Source organism: Balaenoptera musculus, chromosome 2 (genome assembly GCF_009873245.2).
Source record: "Balaenoptera musculus isolate JJ_BM4_2016_0621 chromosome 2, mBalMus1.pri.v3, whole genome shotgun sequence".
In the NCBI taxonomy this organism is placed as follows: Eukaryota; Metazoa; Chordata; class Mammalia; order Artiodactyla; family Balaenopteridae; genus Balaenoptera; species Balaenoptera musculus.
In genome coordinates this window covers 32,157,983-32,181,095 of record NC_045786.1, presented here as the reverse complement: position 1 = coordinate 32,181,095, position 23,113 = coordinate 32,157,983, and the positions used below count along the sequence as shown (strand labels likewise).

Below are 23,113 nucleotides of genomic sequence, written 5' to 3'. Positions count from 1 at the left end.
TACGACAGGGCAGTCTGAGCGTCCTGGGGTGAAGAGTGGGTCTGGGGCCTTCCCAGCCAGCCAAGTCCTGCAAAGCCCTTTGTCGACATAAAAAATATATATATACACAATGTGAGAGCTCCGAATTAAGTTGTATTTGGGGCAAAATGAAGACTGCAGCCCTGGAGACCGTTTCAGATAGCTCTGAGAAACTGCTCCGAGGAGGGGAGGGGAGGGGAGGAGCTAAGATATATAGGAATCTTGCAACAAAGAGCAGGTAACTGGGAATGTCAAAAAATTTTTGTTAAATAAAGAAAACCAGATATCTCAAGTTAAGGAATTTAGCGCTTTTCTATGTGTAGGAAGATGCTGGGCTCACTGAAATCATTCCTTTGATATGCACCTCAGCTATCTGGGGCCTGCATTTTCACATCCTGAGTTTCCTCAGGGCTCACGGCAGGGAGTGGCTGCAGTCTGATGGCTGCTAGATGGCAGGTATTCTTTTCAGCCCTGAGTTTTCTCAGGGCTCACCAGCTCACGCTGGAGGGCTGCAATCATTGGTGACTGTGACATCCTTTGTTTATTGATATGGCAGGAAATATTCCGTTTATAAATATTCCATTTATCACCTTGGACACCTAAGAACACCCTTCCTGCCAGGATGCCGGCTGGGTGCTCTCACACATTGCTGGTAGTGTCAGACTCATTCTTCCTTTCTAGAAGGCAATTTGCCCCTAAATGCACATTCCCTTGCTGGCTCCCAGGACAATCACAAGGACAAGCCCAACCTGGGTGACAGAAGAGCAAGTCACAGGAGGTGTCACAGCTCAACCCAGGGCCCGGTTAGGACACCAGGGACGAACAGATGAGGACGCACTGGGCAACCATGAAAGGCCAGGTCCAAGAGCCAGTAGGCACTTTGGAGATGTGACCATGACAGAATGTTACAGTGAGTGGGAAAGGGCCAAACGTAAAATGACCGTGTGGGACGATCCCACGTTTTATTGTTAAAATAGACACAGGCTGACCTGTTAACGTAGTAACTCGTGGGATTAAAGTTATTGTTTTTCGTCCTTGTTAAGTTTTCTCTTAATACTTTCCTGTCTCCCAAATCCTCTTTCACGAACATGCTTGACTTTTTTAATCAGAAATAAAAACAAATGCAATGCACTGAAATTGCAGTCTTCCAGTAAAGTCAACTTCTTACGAGAAACAGGAACACTCTCACATCGAACCTGGTCCCAGAGCACCAAGAGCGAGTCATAACATGGGTGGAGCACACATTTTCCAACTGTTGATGGGACCCAACTCAGAAGCTGCCATCCGGTCCAGGGATGGTGGATTTGGGTCATCTGAAAAGGCATGTCATTGCCGGGGACACTATGGAGCTCTCCGTGTGGCTGTCCACCCTCCTGGTGTCCTTAGTCTTGCCATCACTATCGTGTTCTTGCAGAAAGGTCCTCAAAGCTGGGCTCCTCACAAGTTCAAAACTGCTGCAGCCCCACCAGCACCCTGGCTTCTGGCCCGGCTGCAGGGCATCTCAGAACCTGGTGGGCCTCGCCTCTCGCACTGGCCCGGGCCACCCAAGGCCCTCCTGGAAGGCTGTCCCCACACCAAAGCCACCCTGTGGACCCCCTGAAGTCAGCCAAGAAGCTTCTTTACACGCCCAACTGCTTTCTCTAAACACGACTGGGTGAAGACAGGACCTAAGGGGGGCACCCTGCCTGAAACCTCACACACGTCCCCCGAGACCTGTAATGAGATGAAGCTCACAGACGTCCCCAGGCCACTGAGGACAGCTGTCCACGTGTGGAGGAGCCTGGGCCACCTATGGGACGACCCTCCCCCACGCCAGGCTCCCTGGGTCCCCATGCCCACTCCCCGCTGTGACTCAGGCAGACCCTTCCCCTCCGGCCTACAACTTGCATACCGGCTTCAAAACAAAGGCCACAGGCCAGACCGCTCTGAAAGCTTGGGGACTCTGGGACCCTCCGAAGGGCCTCACACAGTAGAGAAGAGCCACACCGTCCAGAGGAATGGCCACAACTTCTGTGACGGCTTCTCCCAGGACTTGGTGGCTTCGGCAACTCTCCTAGTGCTTCTGGTTCAGCCAAGGACACACGGCTGACTGCTGATTCTGCCGTCTGGCTTTATGGAATTCTAGGGACGCTCGACCTTGTCTGCTTTAGTTAATTCACACCCAACCTCACACTGGCTGGAGAGGCGCCGGAAGCTGTGACCCCAGCGAGCCCCACAGGCCCAAGAGAGGGTCGGGAAGCAGCCTGGAGGGACTGAAGTCCCCTCCTGCCACCCGCGCTTCTGACTCCCATCCTCCCGGTGGGCCCCCATCTCCTCCTCAGCCACCTGGTGGGCACCCCCGCAGGCTCACGTGGCAAGAGGCCAGGGCAAGCATCAGAGCTGAGGTGGCCAACCAGGGCTGACAGGCTGACACCGGCCAGGCCCAGAGACCGGGGTCCAGGGCTGGGCAAGCACAAGGCAAGCACGCCCGAAATCCCCGGCCCCCTGGACGACAGCCGCTCAACCGACCGGAGGGCTACTCCTCCCGCCGCAGCCCCACGGGCACACACTTCCCACAGGGGCCGGGCAGGAGCTGCTCTGGGAACAACGGAGTGCCCGGGTCAGGACCGCGGGCGGGTGCCTGGAGAGCTCGGGGCAGCAGCACTTCCATGGGTCCCGGGATGCCCCCGGCGGAATGACAGTCGCACACTGTGATGCTCCAAAGCCCCTGTGGGTGGGCGGTAGGCCCCCACTCCTCCCCACAGCTGCACTTCAGTTCTAGACAGAACGCAGGCCTCCACAAACAGCCCACGGCGGCCACCACGGCTGCAAAGCAGAGCCCAAGGCGTGGAGGCTGGCGAGCAGTCATGTCTGGGCAGGTGGCTGTGCGGCTGTGACCTCGCGGCCAGGCTCGGGCGCCCGGAGGGCTTCTGGGGCTGAACACCGGTGAACTGTCCCCCAAGGATAAGGACAGGGCCAAGCAACTGCTCTGGGAGGTACAACTGGGTGCCACATAACCTCTCTTTTTTGAGCTTTTCTAAAATTTCCCAAATCATTTGCAGTTAACGTACCATTTTCAATAAGAACATGTGTGCACGTGTGCCATGCGTGGCCCTCCTCCTCCCAGAGAGCACGAGGGCTGGGCTGACACAGCCAGACCCTTGGGTTCTGCTGTCACTTTAGCGCAAAACCAAGTCGGAGCGGGTAGCGGAGGCCACCAGCCACTCCAGCGGGCTTCGCCGAATCCTCTTCTCTTCCCTCCCGTGGGCAGCCTGACATCCTGCCAAGCCCTGTGCGCTGTTCACTTTCCTCACCAGCAGAGAAACCCAGGGTTTGGGTCTTGCCCTCAGAAGTAGACCAGGGGCGCCCAGCAAGAGGAGGAGGCAGCCCTCAGAGCGGAGGCTGACCGCGGGGAGCCGTCAGCAAAGCCCGGCTGCAAGCACTCGAGCACGAGGAGGGCTGCTGGAAACACACCTTCCCTCCTCCTGGGCGGGGGCTGTGCATTCCCCCGAGGATGCCCATGGAGGGGAGGGGCACACATGCCGTCCGGAGGCCCAGAAGCCGGGGGACCCGAAGAGCACCGTGACACCCACTTCTCCTTTCTTCTTCTCCTGGCCTCCTGAGTCATGCCGCTCCGCCCCCGCCCCCCTACTCTCCCCTCCCCCCTTCTCTCCCCTCCCTTGGTGCCCCCAGCCAGACCCTGCTGGTAAGGAGCCTGCACAGGACTCCCCTTCCCACCATCCCTCACGACCCCTGGATGCCCACACTCTGGGCCTGGCTCTCATCACCAAGGCAACACCCCTCCAGCCCAGACCTGCCTCCGGAGGGGCCCCTCTGACTTGCCCTTTGCACACCACCCCCCCACCCCCGGCCCCAGTGGCTGGGCGGTGCCTCTCTGCTCCCACACCCCCCAGAGTCCACCCCCAAGCCCTCCTCCCTTACAGGAACCTGGCTCATAGCTTTGGAAAGACCCTCCCTTCCCCTCTCCGCACCCACAAGCACCAAGAATGGCGCTTCCCAAACCTCCGCCAGCCCAGGGTGGCCTCAGCACAGGAGCCTTCTCCTCGGGAGCCTTGGTGCTGCCAGAGGAGCTCTGGGGGGATGCCTGTGATGCTGGGGAGACACTGAGCCCCAGCTCCGTGCCTCCCTGAGCGGTTTCTTATCCCCTGAGCACTCCTACCTCCTGAGTGTGGCCCCGTCACAGACCTGGACCACCACAGCCCTGGCTGAAGGCCAACAGGCAGGGCCCCTGTGCACCCCCCCCAAGCCCCTCTCCTGATGGCCACCCAACCCACTGCTCCCGTAGGCACCTCCCCGATGGGTAGGCACCTCCCCAATGGCAGGGGCTGTGGCGCAGTGGGTGGGGAAGCCGGCGCCACAGGGCCACCAGCCCACCCATGGACTGACCACATGGGCCGACGACCGGGGGCCCGGGCCAGCCTTGTCTGCAAACTGAAAGGCTCGGAGAACAGGTGATGCTTTCATTTCTTCTTCAGTTGAAGGTGATGCCTTTGAAAGAGGAGGCATGGAAGTTAGCTGCTGTGACAATGTGGGTATCACCTCATGGGAGGCCCTCCCTAGAGCAGAGGCTGGGGTGAGGGTGGCAGGGCTTGCCCCTGGCCTGGGAGCCCCCGAGGCCGAGAGGCCGAGGTCCAGGTACGAAGAGGGAGAAGGAAGAGGTGGCAGTGGGGCTCCAGCAGGACCGGGCCCGGGGAGATGAGTGGAGCCAGGCTGCAGCTGGGGACGGTGGCCCAGGGATGACTGAATGTGGATGGTGGCACGGGGAGGAGTCCTGAGCACGTCCGTCTTACTTCTCACCGAGGGGATGGGGACCAGCCCGGGAGGAAAGGCAGCTGGTGCTAAGGAGGCGCACGGAGCTGAGAGAGAGAGAGGGAGTGTGTGTGTGTGTGTATGTGTATGTGTGTGGTGTGTGTGTGGTGTGGTGTGTGTGTGTCTGTGTGTGTGTGTGTGTGGTGGCGGGGTGGGGTGGAGAGATCAGGAAAAGGAAGAGGATACTTTCTGCAACCACAGATGGGTGATCTTCCCAGAAGCAGTGGAGCCCAGATCATCGACCTGGTGTCCTGTGTAGGACGGGTTCCCGTGGAGACAGACAGGCTGGAGGCTCACTCGGGTGCCAGGCGGCGGGGGCCTTTGCCAGGACTGGGGCTCGTGGGCACACTCGGGTGCTCGGGACGCACGAGGAAAGCCTGTCCTCCGACGCCCTTCCCCTAGAACTGGGATCAGAGTCGGGGACCACAGACTTCACCCACGGGGTAGGAGAGGCGACGAGCCAGTGGGGGCTGAGGCCCACCCAGGAGGGCTCCCAGTCATACATGGGAAGGTGTGGATAAAACATGGAGACCTGCCACCAGCCAGCTGAGTGGGCGCCCTGGGTCAGCGGTCTCCTGTGTTGGGAGGCGCCAACCCGCACCTGCTGCGGGGACTCAGCTCGGCCTCACGGCAGCGACACCCACAGGCCAGGAGGGTGCTGCCCAGCGGGGACATCAGGCCTCCCACTGTCGCCGGTGAAGGGGCCAGGGCAGCAGGAGCGGCTCAGCTCTCCGCCTTTCGAGACCCCACCCACTCCTCACCCTCACTCAGTGCCTCCTTTCACCCCAGGGTGCCCTCAACACACGCTGTGCACAGGGCCCCACGGTGGTGGTGGTGGGGGGGGGGGTGTTCGGGGAGGGGTGCAGGCCTCCCAGGCCCAGGGCAGCTCACAGGGACAGGGCTGCATGGCGCTGGCCTTGCAGCACCAAGTCCTCTAGGGACAGAAATGCCAGCCACAGGCAGGGTCTCGGTGGCACTCAGGCGACAGTGAAGAACCACCCCACCGCCCCCCGCCCCGGCACTGTCCAGGCACCCCACAAACACAGCTGCACACGTGGGTCCGTGTGGGCCACTGACCAGGCCAGCCCCCAGCCCCGGCCCTGTCACCTTGACCCGCAGCCCTTCTCTCCCCTCGACAGCCCAGTGCTCCTGGGCCGGGCTGCAGCGGGGCCCGGGACCCCACTGCCCGAGAGCGTGTGACCTCACGTGCCTCCTGGCCGGCCCACTCTGCCCCTCAGTGTGGCCCGGGTCCCATCACTGCCTCCTCGACCACAAGCCTGAGAAAGGCCCGAGAGGAAGCACCTGCCCCAGACCACAGGCCCCAACTCCCCGGCCTGGCCCCAAGCGTTGGGGCACCCAGCCTACGGCCTCGGGGGCTGGACCTCGGCCCGCCATGTAGAGGCAGGACCCTGCCCCAGCCTTGGGGTGGCCGGCACTACCCTCCAGGAGCACAGAGGGGCCCTGGCCACAGCCCCTCCCGCCCCACCCCTGCTGGCCATCCTTCCCGCTCCTTACTGCCCTGGAATCCACTGAGATGTGCTGACAGAAAGGTTCTACTGCTTTTAGGGAAAAAAATCTGTAAGCCTCAGAACCAGGACTCATCCTCCACATTCTTAGGACAGATCCTGTGACCCTGGCGTTTGGCCTCAGGGAGGAGTGTTGAAGGACAGCCCAGGCCTCCCGGAGCTCTCCCTTCTCACCGGTGGAAACAGGGCCCTCAGCCCAGCTCCCGAGCAGGGGGTGACCCCCCATGAGCCAGGCCCACATCGGTGGGGCAGGGGCAGGCCACCCCAAATACCGAGCGCCCGGCTGCGGCCCGTTCCCAGCCTGCTCCCAGCACCCCAGCTGGACTTAACAGGACATGTCTGCGCTACGGCCCTGCCCTGAAAATGGGGGCGAGGGCAGTGATGAAGACGCTCAGGAAATCACTCTGCTGACCCCCAGTCCTGGGGCAGGAGTTGGGGGGTGGACCAGATGTCAGGACAAACCGGCGTCCCCGTGTGCACAGGAGGCGGGGGCGCGAGGCCTGCCTCTGGGGCAGGACTGACAGGCTCCGACCACGTAGGCACCAGGCACAGCAGGCAGGGAGGGGCCCCTGAGGGACAACTCTGCCCCCAAGGAAGATGGAAAAGCAGACACCTCCCCACGCGATCCAGGAACCAGGACCAAGAGACACCAGTCCTGGCCTGGGAGCCAAGGCGCCCTCGGGCCATCCGCCCCAGGCTTTGCGAGACTCCATCCTCCACGGGGTCAGCAGGGGCCACCGCTGGAGCCTGCAAACCAGAGAGCATCCCAAGACCTGGCTGGCCGGCTCTTAACAGCTCTGGGCCGCGTGAGCAAAAAACCCTCCCTGGTCATTTCCTGTGCTTGGAAATCATACCCTAACACATGAATCCCGGTCGGCATCACTGTGGCCCAGGGTGCTGCCGGCACAGGTGGGCACACGTGAGGGCAGAAGCGCCTTCCCACTGTGGTCCCCACACAAGGCTGGACCCCACTCGCGCCTCCTTGCCTTCCCAAGCAGGTGAGCATCCTGAGGGCAGGGGTGGGGAGGGGCTCAGGTGTCGCTGGGTGTGGCAGGGCAGGGTGAGGCCTTGCAGGTACAAAGCTACAGGAGTGCTGGGTACGCCGGGCTCAGGGGCCTCTCCACACCGAGGGCCTGGTCACTCCAGCCCACACGAGCAGGGGAGGGACACAGGTCCTCGGCACCGTCCTCCGTTCGAGCAAACCCCTGGAACAGCCCCTGCCCCACTGGGGCATTCACAAATGTCCTCTGAAACGAGATGCCAGGACAGAGGAAGGACGGCCACACTGGTGCCCAGGTGTCACCTCAGGATACAGGCCCTCAGCTCTCATACTCCTTCAACGTTGTCCCCTCAGACCACACAGGAAGCATCTTGATGCCAAATGCACTTATGCGAGGGTGAAAACCTAGCAGGAAAGGGGCACGAACTGTGTGGTTCCACAGCTGAAAAGCCAGCCTCAAGAGTGCTTTCGTGCTTCCCTCTAGGAAACAATTCCCGTATCTGAAAACATAAAACTGTGGCCCAAAAGAGAGAGAAGAAAGGGGGAAAAAATCCGCAGATGGCCCTAAGCTCCTGAGAGCAATTACCCCTGCAAACAAGAGGCGGGATGCTGCTGAGACCAGCAGCCCAGGAAGCCGTCAAACAGCGACTGTCAGTCCTGAGCGGGATCCCCTGGCCGCGGAGACAGGTGCTCTCTACCTTAAGGGGCCGCTTCCACTGCAAACAAGATCTCTAGCCTTCCAACTGAAGAGGCTGCCAGTCACGAAAGCCATCAAGGAGCTGGGGCCTCCCCGAGGTGGGCACCTCTCCCAACGACGGCCGGCTTCTGGAAGCCCCACCCAGAGCGCCCCATCCATCCGGGTGGAGTCATCTGGCAGGAATGGCATAGCCACTCATCACCATGAGACGGTAGAGACCAGTGATGCCCAGCAGAGAGGAGGTGGAGGGCGCCACCCCTGCTTCTACCCCAGGCCGCAGGCACACCCAGAGCTGCTCTGGGGACGGAGACCTGGGTTGTCACCTCAAGGTTCCAGTTCAGGGACTTCCCTGGTGGTGCAGTGGTTAAGAATCCTCCTGCCAATGCAGGGGACACAGGTTCGAGCCCTGGTCTGGGAAGATCCCACATGCCGCGGAGCAACTAAGTCCCACAAGCTGTGCGCCACAACAACTGAGCCTGCGCTCTAGAGCCCACAAGCCACAACTACTGAGGCCCACACGCCTAGAGCCCATGCTCCGCACCAAGAGAAGCCACTGCAATGAGAAGCCCGCACGCTGCAATGAAGAGTAGCCCCTGCTTGCCGCAACTAGAGAAAGCCCACGCGCAACAACGAAAACCCAACGCAGCCAAAAATTAATTATTTAAAAAAAAAAAAAAAAAACGTTCCAGTTCGGCGGCTTCTGTCTTTAAAAGAGTGTGGCCAGGGCCGAGCAGCTGGTACCTGGTAACAAATGAGGCTCACCTGCATGGGCACCACTCCCTAGCCTAAGCACAGCCTTTGGGCAGCGGGTTTCCATAGCAACAGGACTTGGGAGCCACGCTGTCTGCACTGCCTTTCTGTGGCCCAGGACGGACCGGCACTTGACAGGTGGGAGCTGAGGCTGGGACACAGCTCACCCACATGCAGAGCCACAGGGCAGCTCCAGGAGGCCCTGAGACATGAGCTGGCACCTGCTTCAAAAAAGTGGTTCTGAATCATCTGTTTCTTTCCAAAAGAGAAGTCAGCAGAACTGTCTGTCCATTCAGGTACCCACGAGCAACACTGCAGTGGGTGAAATTCTGCTCCCACAGGTTAAACACAGACACACACACCACACACACTCATATACACACATGCACACAACACACACTACATATACACACATACACCCCCTACACACACCCTACACACACAAACACACACCTCCCAATGGGTGCCTTGCACACACTCTCAGAGGACAGAGGTCAGCATGCCCAACCTGCTTCACAGCTGAGAAGCTGGAGCCAGACTCCATCTGTTCTCCCGCCAAGGCCAGGCGTCCTCAGCAATACTGCACTCTGCCTCTGTTTAAATGACTATGCACAATCAGACAAAAAGACCTTTCTCTGATAAAAACAAAACACTGAGAGGCCCCTGACCAAGGTTACTAAGACACAGCACACGTGGAGTCAAGCTTCCGTGAGCCCGGGACGAGAAGCAGCAACAGCACGGGACTCCAAGTCCAAAGTCCAGACGGTCAGGACTTACAAAGGGCACAGGGCACCGGGCACCAGACAGAACCCCTGACACCCTGCCCCTGGTGACCCCAACAGACCCCTCCGCAGGGAGCTGCTTCCCACGCAGCTACACGCGTGGGGTCGACAGGGAGGCCGGAGTGGGGGCCCTGTCTGTGCCGAGGGTAGGGAGCCAAGGGGCCTGCACACCCACCGTGAAGACGGGCCCCTGGACACAAACCTGCCGTGCCTCTGCAGACGGCCTCCTGGGTCGGCTCCACTCATGATAAAATCGGTGAGGTCAGCTTTCTCATAGACTCACCTGGCACCTCCTCGGCGGGGGCAGGCGCCTCTGCAGGAGCTAATTCACAGGTGGATGGAGCAGGGCAGCCCAAGGCAGCCCCAGGTAAAGGGCAAGGCCTGCCGCTGAGTCTCACCCACAGAGAGGGGCCCCCGTCCTGGCCCGGACCCTCTCAGGCACTCCCACTGAGATGGGACATCCAGCCTAGCCACCTACGAGAGCAGTTAGGGCTTAACATCAAACACCAAAGTGTCATCTTGTACCAAGGTGTAAACTAGTTCATACCTTGGCCTCCCAGGAGAACTTGGCATCTGGTGGGGAGAGCATGGCTTGGGCTCAGACAGACTTCTGGACACTTGTTACGGGGCTCTGAACATCCTGAGATGAGAGAGGCACCTCCCCAAAACTCTCGATGGAGTGTCATCAACCTCCAAGTCAACACAATCCCGGGGCAGTGTTTACGCGAGCACTCCCGGGCCGCGACCCTGCCAGCGCCCCGGCCTGCGACCGTGCCAGCTGTCAGCAGTGGGGGCCCTTTGTGCCACCCCCGCCCTGCCATGCCAGGGCCTCTCCACAGTTTAAAAGAAAATGCCCATGAATCACTGCAAGAAACATGCCTCCTGTAAAGGGAATATAAATGTTTATTAAGAAATTCTAGGAACCAGGTCAGGCATCTTGGTATCTTAGTCACTCCAGCTAATTAAAGAAAAAAAAAAAAATCAAAATAGAAGCCCATCCTAGAAACATGAGACAACGAGAGCTTCTCTTGCCACAAGTACTTTGAGCCCCGGCTCAGCCGGTTGCCAAGGGGACCCGGTGTTTACCTCTCCCTCTGCTGTGTGGGAGGATGCTGACCTACCAGGAACAGCTAGGCCACTGCCTCTAACACCCCACAGGAAGGGCCGCCAGGGTGTCCCCAGGGGCCCAGAGGACGGAGGAGGAAGCCACAGCCCCACCCCAGACCTCTGCCGGTTGGTCTCCGAGGCTGAGCCAGGCCACAGAACAAAGGAGAGGTGTCTCCAGGTCTCCCCAGCCTCCTGGGACCTGCTCCCCAGCACACCGACCCTCCCCTGTCCTGAGGACTGGAAACCCCTGAGGGCAGATTAAAAATGAGCTTAGACCCCAGGTGTGAGGAGAGGAGGAGGGAGGGGGGTGGAGGGAGAAGGGGAGGAGGAGGAGGAAGGAAAGGAGGAGGGGGAGGAGGGGGCAGGGAGGAGGAAATGTGAGGACCAGGCTGCACCCTCCACTGGGCAGCCACAGAGCTCAGCTCAGGTCCGTCCGGCCAGCCACAGCCAGACCCCCATGCCAGGCTGCTGGCCCCGATCGAGGGCAGAATGGCCCCAGAACAAGTACCCCACCGGGGCCCGGGAATTCACAACCTCCAGCTCGACTCCAGGGTGCCCGCTCCACCCTAAGGCCAGCGCTGCCCCTATAGCCTCAGCTGGACACACACTGCGCCTTCCTCCTGCTCCTGCAGGGCAAGCCTCGGCATGACAACCCCCCTGCGTGCTGCAGCAGGAGCCACCTGGCCAGAGGCCTCCCGACGGGCTTCCTTCCACAGAAACAACTGTCCTGAGCTTTGGTACGCATGCTCGCACACACACACGTGCACACACGTGTCTGCCTCCCGAGGCCCCGTGCAGTGCTGAACACGTGACGGGAGGAGCTGAATATGGGAAGGAGTTAAAACACTTGGTTCAAGAGTCAGGGAGACGATCAGGGAAAGGGAGAGAAAGGGTGACATTTTCCAAAGGCTAAAGTGAGTGAACTTAAGACTGATGCAACCTGTCCAAAGCAGGATGCTAGCATGTAACACCCAGCCCAGTATCAGGGAAGGACAGCTTCAAATCAGCACCTGTAAGAAGCCAAAGCTGAATTTCCTGTAAACCCCAGAGGCCTGACAGTAACTTAGGGCAACCACCCTGATCGCCAACACAACAGCATGAGGCCTATGCTGTGAACGCTCAGGGCCCCACCTCGAAGAGGGCTCGGAGAAAATGCTAAAAGACATTTCATCATTGTAAAAGATGGCGTCCTGCAAAGGCCCTCAGACTCTCCTGGGGGAATATCCCCGGTGCCTTAGGCCAAACAACAAGGCAACTTTATTTTTTAAAATTTTTTGGCTGTGCCGTACAGCATGCGGGATCTTAGTTCTTCAACCAGGGATCGAACCCATGCCCCCTACAATGGAAGTGCAGAGCCCTAACCACTGGACTGCCAGGGAATTCCCAAGGCAACTTTAGAAAACAGGATTTGCCATGCAAGCCGCCCAGAGAGAGCACTCTGGAAAAGACAAGGAAACCTGGGGGACCACCCTTGGCACCCAGGGCTGCAGGAGCTGGAGTCCCTGGGGGCCTCCTAACACCACAACGCCTGTGCTAAGTGACAAAAATGGCAACTGATGAACAAACACGGGGAAATCCTTCCAGAGTGGGACTCGGGTGAGACCTCAGTGATGGGTGGAGGGGACCTGTGGATGGCGTTTACACCGCCTGAGTCCCGCCGCCCTGCCGTGCTCACTCAGCATGCCCAGTGGGAGAGGACCACCCACGACCAGTGGGCAAACCAGAGTGGCCGGTTGGGGATGGAGGACAATGGGCAGAAGTTAGGGAAGCACGTGGGGCTCCTAAGTAGCCAGACTGCCCATCTCTCAGTGACAGTATCAGTGGCAACTACGTGACTCATTCACACTCACTGTCCCTCCTCCAGTGAAAACCTGTGAAGTTTGTTGCTGATAAGAGAGCACCCACGGTGCTAACCCCGCCCCTCCCAGACCCTCTCCCTGATCTCAGACTTGGTTTTGAGCAACTCAGCCAGCCAAAGGCCCAGGCAAAACACCACTCCCCACCAAGGACACGCCTGGGCCCCTGGGCCCCGCTCCGCCCCTCCTAGTGGGCTGAGTGCTGAGGCTTGTGTGCGCCTTTTCTGGTTCCTCTCTTTCCCAACACTTTCTTGCAAAAACCTCTATTCTTGATCTGCCATTAACTTTAGCTTCTTCCTCTGGCCCCCAAACAAGTTCTTTATCCTTTATTTTTTTTTATTAGTGAGCATTTATACAATAAAAGAGAGTTAAAAACAAGTGAAAAGCTCAGAGAAGGAATTTACAGGAGGAAATTCCTGTACTGCTCCCACTGGAGGAGAATGACCTCGGGTCAACTTAACCCAAGGGCATGAGGAGCCCCATACCGGGCCCCAGGTCCCTGCCAGGCTGCCCAGCCGGCACCCTGCTGGGGCCCCGCCCCGGGTGGGGTCAGGAAGCCCCCTGAGCTCCTGAGCCCGCTTCACCCTCTTCCACACCTGAGCTTCCTTCCCACTGGCCACGTCTGCAGGACAAAGGCCTGCGCCAGAAGTCCCTTCCGAGGCAGGAGCCTGACACAGGCAGAGCCACTCGCTCTCTGGTGAGTGACTGCCAACTTGCAAAGCTCTCACACGACGCGCCCTGGGCTCTGGCTCCAGGAGACAGGCCTGGGCCCTGTGCTCGGGGACCACGGGGTCGCCCATCTGTGCAGGCAGGCCACGCCCCTGTGACAGCAGCGCAGGGACATTTAAACTGAGGCATCAAGTCTCAGCACTTTTCCGAACAGGTCACCTTGGGACAGGCTGGCCAGTGGCCACAGAGTGCGGCCAAGTTCCTGGTGAGCAAGTGTTTTTTGCGTGATGAACTTCAAAAAAGGAGAACAATAAACAGATCCCCCACCTCCGCCCCCCGCACACACACCACAGTAAAAACCTGGAGCGTGCCCTGTGCTGTGCGTTCAGAACGATGTCAGCGCAGACGCCGCACTGGGCCAGGCCGCCTGCACCACGCACACGAGGCCCGTGGCGAACGGGGAGGATGCCCCAGCCCACCCGGGTCGGCAGGGGACCGGGAGCAGGTGGAGGACACGGCAGAGCCCAGCCACCAGAGGAGCGAGGGGACGCAGCCTCCTCACTGCAGGACCTCTACGCTGAGGGGGAGGGTGGGCCCCGATGTGTAAAACTGACCATGGAACTGGGAGTCATGGGTTCCACAGAAACACGCTCCAGCCTTGGATGCTCAGGTCAGCCACAACAGACAGGGTACCGCGTGTTCGTGTGTGTGTGTGTGTGTGTGTGTGTGTGTGTGTCAGCCAAGTGGCAGAACTCGGGGTTGGGTAAGGAGTCCTTCTGTCCTATGTTAAGTACCTCGTGTCAAATCACTGCCTGCAGGGTAAAAAGTCAGAGTTCCAGCCTCCATTGTATTGGCCCAGGGCAGCGGCCAAGGCCTTCTGAGGCCAGCGCTCAGCTCTGGGGGCCTCTGTCCCCACTGCCCCATCCCAGTCACACTGCAGCAGCTGCTTCTGACCCGCCAGGCTGGGCGAACACTCAGAAGTTTGTTCCCATCTTGACGGGACATTGACTTCTCAAGAAAATAATCCCATTTGGGGCTGTGAAAGGAAAGGAAAACAGGCTCAGGTGTGTGGACTTAGATCCGTATTTGGGTTTTTCCTGGAAAGCATATTGAGACCCACCAGGACATTAAGTGTGTCACCGGCTGCAGGCCCCACCCGCCCAGGCCTGGGAGACAGGTCACCAGTAGGCACAGAGCCGAGGTGTGGGTGGGCTGACCGAGAAGAACATGCCCACGAACACCTCCTGAGCTGCTACAAATACCATCTGGAAACATCTGATTCAACGTAAAATCAGGGGATCTGGTTTGTTTGGGGGAAGGAGCTCCTAAGACTCTCTTGAGCTGCCCCTTTTACTTTAAAAAGACTTGCAACAACAAACCTGAAAAACCCAGCACCTGTCCAGTCAAGGACACTGGAGGATGAACAGAAGCCTGGCAGGTGGACTGGGCAGAAGGGGCTGAATAAAGGTGAGCAGACGGCGCCCCAGCACGGTACCTGGCTCCGCGAAGGACCAGCAGCGCCCTGGCCTCTGGAAAGCCACGGTCTCAGAGTGTCACTTATTGTCAAGAAGAGAACAGCCCTGTACAGCGGAGGAGCCTGGCAGGCTCCCCTTCACCCACGATCCAGCACTGTGGTGCACAGAGGGCCCAGCATCACCTGCGTTGTAGTTTTGACCGAAGATTGTTTAAAGTGGATCTAATCATGAGGAAACAAGACCAATGCAGATTGTGGGATCGTTCTACAAGACAACTGGCTTGGATCCCTAAAATGCCAATGCACCAAAGACCAAAAGATGGGGGGGGGGAGGCACACTAGTGTCCCTTAGTGTCAGATTGAGGGACACTAAAGAATTAGGACAACCAAATGCAATGTGTGATTAACCGCATCCCGGCTCCTGTATGGGCCACCTGGGAGGGTCACTAGGGAAACTGAATATGGACGGTATGTTAGATAATGTGTAACATTTAGAGAGATGAGAGGCAGGGGAGAGAGAAAACATAGTATTTAGAGAGAGAAAGTGGGAAAGAGGGAACAAAGGATTTTCTAAAAGTGTGACAGAATATTAACTAATGACTCGAGAAGAAGAGTATTTGAATGTACATCGTACAATCCCTTTACGTTTCAGAAGTAATGAGAATTTTTGGGGGAAACGGTGTGCGAGGGGCACTTGGGCTTCTAACAACCTGAGGCCCTGTTCATCCGCCGTCCCCTGGAACCCGGTCAAGACGGGCACACCCACACCCCAAAGCGGGGAGGCTCCACCCTCATCTGTTGTGCAACCTCTAACATATTTCTTAACCCGTCTAAGCCTGAGTGTCCTTATCTAAAAACTAGTAATAATTACAGTGCCTGTTCCATAGGGTCCTTGTGAAGATGAAACAGCGTACTGGAAAGTACTGCAAATTGAAGGCCCAGCCCCTGGCAAGCCGCGTGGATGTGCAGGACACAGCATGAGCACTGAGTGCATCATTCTATAAGTTTTTATTTTAAAAACTATTTTCACTGCCTTCTTAGGGCACAAACCAGACACACCTTAACAGTGCCCTGAGAGCTCCAGATCTCTGTTGGGAAGGTCAGGTGTCACAGAGCGCAGGCCCCAGGGACGGCAGGGAGGACCTCACAGCCTCTGCAGATGCCCTGGGTCTGCTCTAGTGCTGTGGGGTTTTGTGGGGTTTCTCAAGTTATATATTTAAACACACATGTGTGCGTGTGAATAACCCTTTGGTTTGCTTCCTCCCTTGCTTTTAGCACCAGCAACGTATCTCACCCTTGCCCTTTTGATATGCCACGTCTAGGAATCAAACAACCACCGGGATTCAGAGTCAAGTCAGAGCAGACAGGTCCTGAGAGCATGTGGGCCGCCACGAGTGGACTCAGCAGCACCTTCTCTGAAGGGGCAGGGCCCCCAACCCTGTTGGTTCCCCCAACCCTGTTGGTTTGAAGAGGCTTGAAGCCACACACACAGGGCCTCTGGCTAAGTGAAGCGTGGTCCTATCAGGTGCTCACACAGGAGGGAGGGCCTCAAATCTGCTTTCAGCCAGGGGAGGGGGGAGCAAATGGCATCACATCGGTGCCCCCCACCCCCGCCCAGTGCAGGCCGTGCCAGGAGGCCCCCGGGGGCACACCTCACTGCGGCAGGGGCTGCGGGCTACCGGGTAAGCTGAGTCAGGATGGTAGGACAGCCGATCGTGAGGGATGCGAGAGTAACAATGGTTTTGTTGAGTTTGTTTCAAATGTTCTCAATATGATGCTTTCACGTGTACAAAAGGAGAACTGGGAGAAGTTAAAAAAAAAAAAAGTCAGCCAGAGACACAGCAGGAACCTTAACATTGGGGAGACCAAGATCTGTCAACCTGTTTCCTTTCAAAACATAATGTGTCCTTTAAGTCAACATAGTAGCTAGCTCTACCACACATTTAAACGCCGCCTATGCCCCCGTCACTACCACCACCAGGTCTCAATCCCACACGAATGCCAGCTGGACACCGAGACACACACCAGAGTCTACTGCTGCACGGCTTCTAACAGCAAACAAGAAAAGCAGCGCAGCTGTGCTTCCAGCAGGTAAGAGACTAGGTAAGTGACAGTACAGCCACACAGCTGCACCCTGGAGTACTATGCAGCCAGGAAAAAGAACGAAGCTGCCTCACTGAGCAAACACACAGAACAAAAGCCTCGGTGGAATGTGTTTGGTGGGTCCTACATGTGTGTTTTAAAATCACCTACTCTGTGAATGCACGTGCTTGCGTGTATACAGAAAAATCCATGAAAAGGGTCTGGAAAGGGACGTACCAGTAAAGGGCAACAGTGGTTAGCTGGGGGAGGGGAGGGCTGCACATTCTGTCTACACACTTCTGCACTCTTTGAAGAGTTTCACAACTAGGCCCACTGGCAGCCTGGGACTGTGGGCGAGCAGGGGCGGGAGCTGCTGGCCTGGCCGTGTCCTAGACAAAGTGCTGGCCCTCTGCCAGCTTGGTTTGCTCTGGGTGAAGGAGATCCCGGCCAGCCACCCTCCACTCTGACAGGCTGCCTTTGCAACACAGCTGCCCAGGGGAGCACCTGCCAGGGGTCCGGGCGGGCAGTGTGCTTGGAAACCATGTTCTAAAGCCACAGCTCGGGTTGGGGGAGGGGACCTAAATCCTTGCCCCAGTAATCTCACTGGGGATCGAATCCCTCGTTCAGTGGGTCAGTGTAAATTTCAAACAAATCCTGCCGCAAATTATCACAGGAAATGGCTGAGACAGTGAAGTCTCACTCTACTTTCCACCCCACCCCACACAGGGCCAGGTGGCCAGGAACATCTCTCTGGGGCTGCAGGAGAGAGGGGCTGTGTCCAACACAGTGCCCACCTTCCTGGCCAGGCCCCCAGAGCTGCTGAGACCAGCCCAGCCCAGGGTGCAAGGAGAGGTTTTGGCTACTAGCGCTGGAGGGAAAACAGGGCACAGAGACATTCTGAAAACAATCCTTTGTGGGAACAAATAGGAATGTATTTGTGATATGTCTGCCTAGGAAGACTGGGGCCACTCTGCTAGGTGCTCACCAAGCCCCCCCCCCGCCCCCCGCCCCATCCTGGACGACAGGTAGGAACCTCCTCCAATATGTGCGACCTGGCCAGCTGCGGCGGGCGGGCGGGGAGTCCGCCCTCAGAGGGATCCAGAGCTTCCCTTCTCTAAGTCCTTGAATTTTCAAATCAAAGCCCTTCGGTCTCCAAGAAAATCTGCTCCTGGTCTAGGCAGTCCCCAAAGCGAGTCTTAGCAAACCTCCCAGGTCTGGGCTGGGAAGTTACGATCAACCAAATAACAAGGGGCTCAAGTTGCAAAGACGTTTGTGTCTGTTTTGTTTTATCATGAGCTTGCTATAACATCAACAGTTACCTAAATGTGACAGAAAGTCATGAGTTCCTAGGATGACCTTTGGGGGACCACACGGCCACACAGCTAACCAGGACAAGCAGCAGCTCTTTGCGTGCAGTCGGTTAGGGGTGGGGGTGGGAGATCAAAGCAGAGCCAGGAAGCCCAGGTTCCCCCAGAGTCACAGATGCCCCTAGGGGACTTCCCTAGCAGCCCAGTGGTTAAGACTTCACCTTCCAATGCAGGGGGTGAGGGTTCAATTCCTGGTTGGGGAGCTAAGATCCCACATGCCCCGCAGCCAAAAAACCAAAACATAGAACAGAAGCAATATTGTAACAAATTCAATAAAGACTTTAAAAATGGTCCACATCAAAAAAAAAAAAAAAAAAGATGACCCTAGGAACTCCCAAAGGAATTTCACACACACACACACACACACACACACACACACACACACACACACATACACACACACACACACACACACACACGCCCTCGTTTCCTGCAAACCTTCCAGGTGGTCAAGGGAGACATCACCAAGCTGCAGGGAGACCTGGGGACCAGTCCCTGGTCCCAAAGCTAGGCAGAGCAAGGTGCCAACTGCCTCCTTGGCTAAAGGTCATTTTGGTATTCACTCCCCACCATACAATCGCTATGGGGGTAGGGGGGTCCCTAATGAAAGGCCTGGCATGACCTGAGCCACTGCCTGCAAAGACCACCCCTCCCACCGCAGAACACTCTGGGAGCCCACAAACCAGGGTCTGCTGCTCGGGTCTTCCCAGGGTCACCTCTCGGTCACCCCCTGCAGCCAACTTGCCTCTCCTCTCCCTTCTGTGGGCTGGCTCTGTCCCCTCTATGAACACCAGTGACTTATGCTCTGCACACCTGGGCTCAGCCTGGAAATGGGCTTCCTGGAGGTGCCCTGGACCAGAGGTGGATTCTTGGTTCATAAGCAGATTCACCTGGGGGACCCCTTAAACTGCAGTCGGCATCTGGGACCTGGAAATCTGCATTTCCGAGGGCCCCAAGGGAACCCTGTGCACTCCTGACTTGGAGGTCTGCAACTGCTCTGGAGGTAGAGCTCCGAGTTTCTGCACACCTGGAGGTTGGGGCCAGCTCCCTGCTCTAAGAACAGACATAGCACTTCGCAGGCAACGTATGGATCCATCCTCTTCTGACTGCCTTGGGCTTCCAGGCATCCCAGAGAGGCTGGCTTCCACCCCACTGCGAAGGCGTGGGTTCCCAGCGCCCCTGACCCAAGCATCTAGCCATCCTGCCCTGTGCTGCGCAGGGCACACGGACCCTGGACCAGGGGGGCTGAGACAACCCGGAAGGCATGCCCCGGCGGAGGCCCGGGCGAGCCCCGCCCCGGGCCAGTCCCTCCGCAATTCGCGAAGCTGGCTACCGGGTGCTGCCGGGTGGAAGGCCACAGTAAAAGTGGCTGCAGAAAGGTTTTCCAATCAAGTTCCCTACCCAGTACTGGCCTCGCCTCAACGGGGTACTCAACCCCAGCCGCACCCCAAACGCTGGCCCCGCCCGGGTACTTGGGGTCCGCCTGGCTCCAAACCTAGCTTCGCCCCTCCCCCACGACCACACCCACTCTTGCAGTAACGTCCCCACCCCCCTCAAGAGTCCACACAGCCCGAACTCTGACTCAGACAGCCTAGAAACGGCCCGCCTTCACCCGAGACCCCACCACCTGCCACGTGGTTTGAGCGGCCACAGCGTGGGACCAGAAATGCGGGGACAGCCTCGGGGGGAAGCGGTCGTGAGATCCGCGATACCTGACACCCGCAGACCTTGGGCCGACTCAGTTCCAAATGTACCGGGAGAAAAAGCCTTTCAGCTCTAGGTTCTTGAAGCCTACTGCGGTTTTTAAATCAGTCATGTAATCAGTTTGTGAGCTGTTTTACAAATGAGAAACCTAAACCTTCGATCACGAAGTTAACAGTATAAAGGCTTAAAAACTGTCCCAAAGATGGAAGACCTAAGTGTCCAGAAGAGTTCGCGTGAGCTCAAATGAAATACACAATTCTTTAAACCAAACTGGGGAAAAAAGGTTGTTTAACCATCAAAAGGTTGTTTCCACTTTTGTGTTTAAAACACAATAAACAACCACAGAGGAATCAACGACAGTCCCAGACTCGCGCGAAGGGAAATGCTGCCCTGGGGTCGGGGGCGGGCGGCGGTCCGCGGATCCCAGGCTGCCGGCTCCGGCCGCCCGCCCCCGTGCAGGTGCTGCCTGCCCGCATCCGGCCCCGGCAGGTGAGAGCACGGCGGGGAGGAGGGCGGCGCAGACCTACGGGCAGGAGGCAGGGCGCTCCTTTCGGGAGAAAGCGCAGCAGGCCCCAGGAGCCCCTCGGGTCCGGCGCGCCCCCGCCGGCCGGATGGGCGGGGCTCCCACAAAGAGCCGCGGGAGAGGACCCGGGACCGCCCCCCGCGTCGGCCGCCGCTGGCTCTGGTTTCGACAAATTAAACCTTAGAGCGCTGGAAAAATTACAGGAAGAGGAGAGCGAAGAATGTGCCGAGTGGCTGGAGGCAGCCCTGTCCCCGCGTGAACTCCGCCCGCCGCGCGCCCGGGCCGGCCCCTCCCCACCCGAGCGCGCGCCCGGCCGGCGGGGGAGGGGCCGGGCGAGGACACCCCTCCCCCGCGGCTCTCGGGCCGCCCACCTCCCCGGGTGGCACCCGCGGCCCCCACCCAGCTAGCGGGCACCTGCCCTTGCGCCCCCCCCGACCTGGGCGGGGTCCCCGCCCCCGGCCCCGGCCCAGATGACGACAATCGCCCCCGCGGCCCCGCCCGAGCGCGCCCGGGGAGGGGGCGTGCCCGGCGGGGGCGCGGTCGCCGGGTGGGCGCCGGCTCCCAGCGCCGGGACCCGCCTCGCGCGGTGCGCGGGATGTCGCCCGCAGCCCCAAGCGGCTGGGAAAGGGGCGAGGCCCCGACCGTTCCCGGCCCGACCTCCCCTCGCTACCCGCCGGCGGCTCCGGGGGCGTGGCCGGGTAACTCGCACTGGCCCCGGGCCGCCCCACTGACCTGTGTGAGTTCTCAGGTGCGCCTTGAGGTGCGAGGATTTCCCGTAAACTTTCTCGCAGCCCGCGTAGTGGCACTTGTGCTTTCTCTGCGGGGACTCGAGGTCGGCGCGACTTCGACCCCGCCGGCCCCTTTGTCTGAGGCCGGGCTCGCCGCTCCCCGCGGGCCCCGGCTCTCGCTCCGGCTCCAGCCCCGCCTCGGGCTCGGGCTCGGGCTCGCTCCACGCCGGGCTGAGGGGCGCGGCCGCCGCGCCACCGGCGCCGGGGGAGGCGGGCTCGGGGGCGGGTGGTGGCGCGGGCGGCAGGCGGCAGGGGGTCCTCGCCTTCCGGGCCGCGGCGCCCTCTCTGCGCTCCGCGGGGGCGGGCGCCGGCGCTTGTTGGTTAAGGTCCGCCAGGATCCGCGCCACTACGAAGAGCGAGGCGCTGTCCTTGCCGTCGCGGCGCTCTTCGACGCGGGGCAGCGTGGCGGCGACAGCGGCCGCACCCTCGGGTCCAGGCTGAGGCCCCTCCCGCGGCCCGTGCACGACCGCGCGGCTCGACATGGACACGAGGCACTCGGCGGCGAAGTGGTCCACATAGGCGGCGGCTGCCATGCTGCGGGCTCCGGCCGGCGGGCGGGCGGCACTGCTGGTCGCTGCGAGTCGTCAGCGGCGCATCCGCACCCACGGCCTCCGGAGAGCTGGCGGGGGGCGGGGGCGCGGCGCGCCCTCTCCGCGGGCTGGGCTGGGCGCGCAGCCGCCTCTGCCGTCACCCGCGCGGCTCCGCGTCTGCGAGGCGCCCGCCTGGCTGGGCACCGAAGAGTGAGCGCCTGGGGGGCGCGGGCGAGTGAGGCCCCCGCGGGGCGTCAGGGGAGGCCTGTCCTAAGGATGCCGAGTGGCGACGTTAGGGACGGCCTCGCCAAGTCGCGACCGCAGCCTCGCCGCGCATTGTGGCAGGCGGGACAGCCGCCGCGCGCGCCGCGGCTCGGTGTGGGCGGCCCGGCCCCGGGGGTGGGCGGGGCCGGGGCCACATCTGGACCCGACGTCAGCCCCCAGCCACATCCTGGCGGCGCAGGTTACAGGCGGCGGCGGCGGCAGCGGGGAGCTGCGCACGCGGAGGGGGCGGGGATCCCGGAGCGCGCATCGGCGGGATGGGGCGGTCACGCGCCCACGCCTGGGGAGGAGGCGTGGCCGAGGACAAAGGCGAACGCCATTGGTCCGCGGGTTCGCAGCAGGGCCAATCCGTACAGAGAGAGGCGCCCACCCGGCCTCGGGGCGTGCGCGTGCCAATGGGCGTGCCCCCTTGGCCGGCGGGAGGAGGGGCGGAAATTGGAGCCCGGAGACGGGCACGCTGACGCACGACGTCCGAGGGCGGTGGGCTGGGGCGGGGCCGCGCCCCCTCCCTTCCGCGGCGGGGACCCCGCGGGGTATTTTCCTGTCGGAGCTTTTGTACCGTGACAGCCTTGAACCCCGGCGCGGAGACAAGCGCTCTGGAGGGTGCCCCTTTGTCCCTCCAGCCCCGCCTGTGCTGGGCGCGGCGGAGAGCTCGCCCTGCGGGGCTCACCTCCGCTTCTCCCTTTCCTCTGCGGAGTGAGGTGCCCGGCGAGGAGGCGTGTCCGCTCCAGCCGGCGCGGAACAACCCCGCCGCACCCCGCCGAAGCCGGGTTCTTGGGCGGCCTCGCCGCGAGGCGGACCGCTCGTCCGCTGCACGCTCCTCCCCTGCTGAGCCCGGCGCTCGGCCCTGCCCGGCCGGGAGCGGGGTCTCGGGTGGGGAGGGGCCGCTCCCGCCGGCGGGACCCGCAGCTCCCCGACCGTCCGGCGGCCGGGAATCGAGCCGCGCCGCCCTGCCCTTGAGCCCGGGTCATCCGGAGCCCGACTGGCCCCAAGCTGGTGGTTAGCCTGGCAGCGCGGGTGATGTGTCCACCGCGTCTTGTGTTCGCAGGAGTGAACTACGTGCCGGGGCGTCGGCGCCGCCGCTTAGGGAACGCAGGGCCCCTTCCTCCGCCTCCCCTCCCCAGGCCCGCTGCCAACTTCTCCCGGCTG

The 23,113-nt window shown here is 60.2% G+C and overlaps 1 protein-coding gene across 1 annotated transcript in view; it reads right to left on the bottom strand.

Annotated features, from left to right (window-relative positions):
• Positions 1–22,046, bottom strand: part of KLF13 (Kruppel like factor 13) — a 40,300-nt gene extending 18,254 nt beyond the window's left edge. The window contains exon 1 of the mRNA XM_036842586.1: positions 21,097–22,046. Coding sequence (XP_036698481.1) covers positions 21,097–21,685 — 589 coding nt within the window. The 5' untranslated portion in view covers positions 21,686–22,046. The remainder of the gene's footprint in view (positions 1–21,096) is intronic.
• Between the last annotated feature and the right edge of the window lie 1,067 nt (positions 22,047–23,113).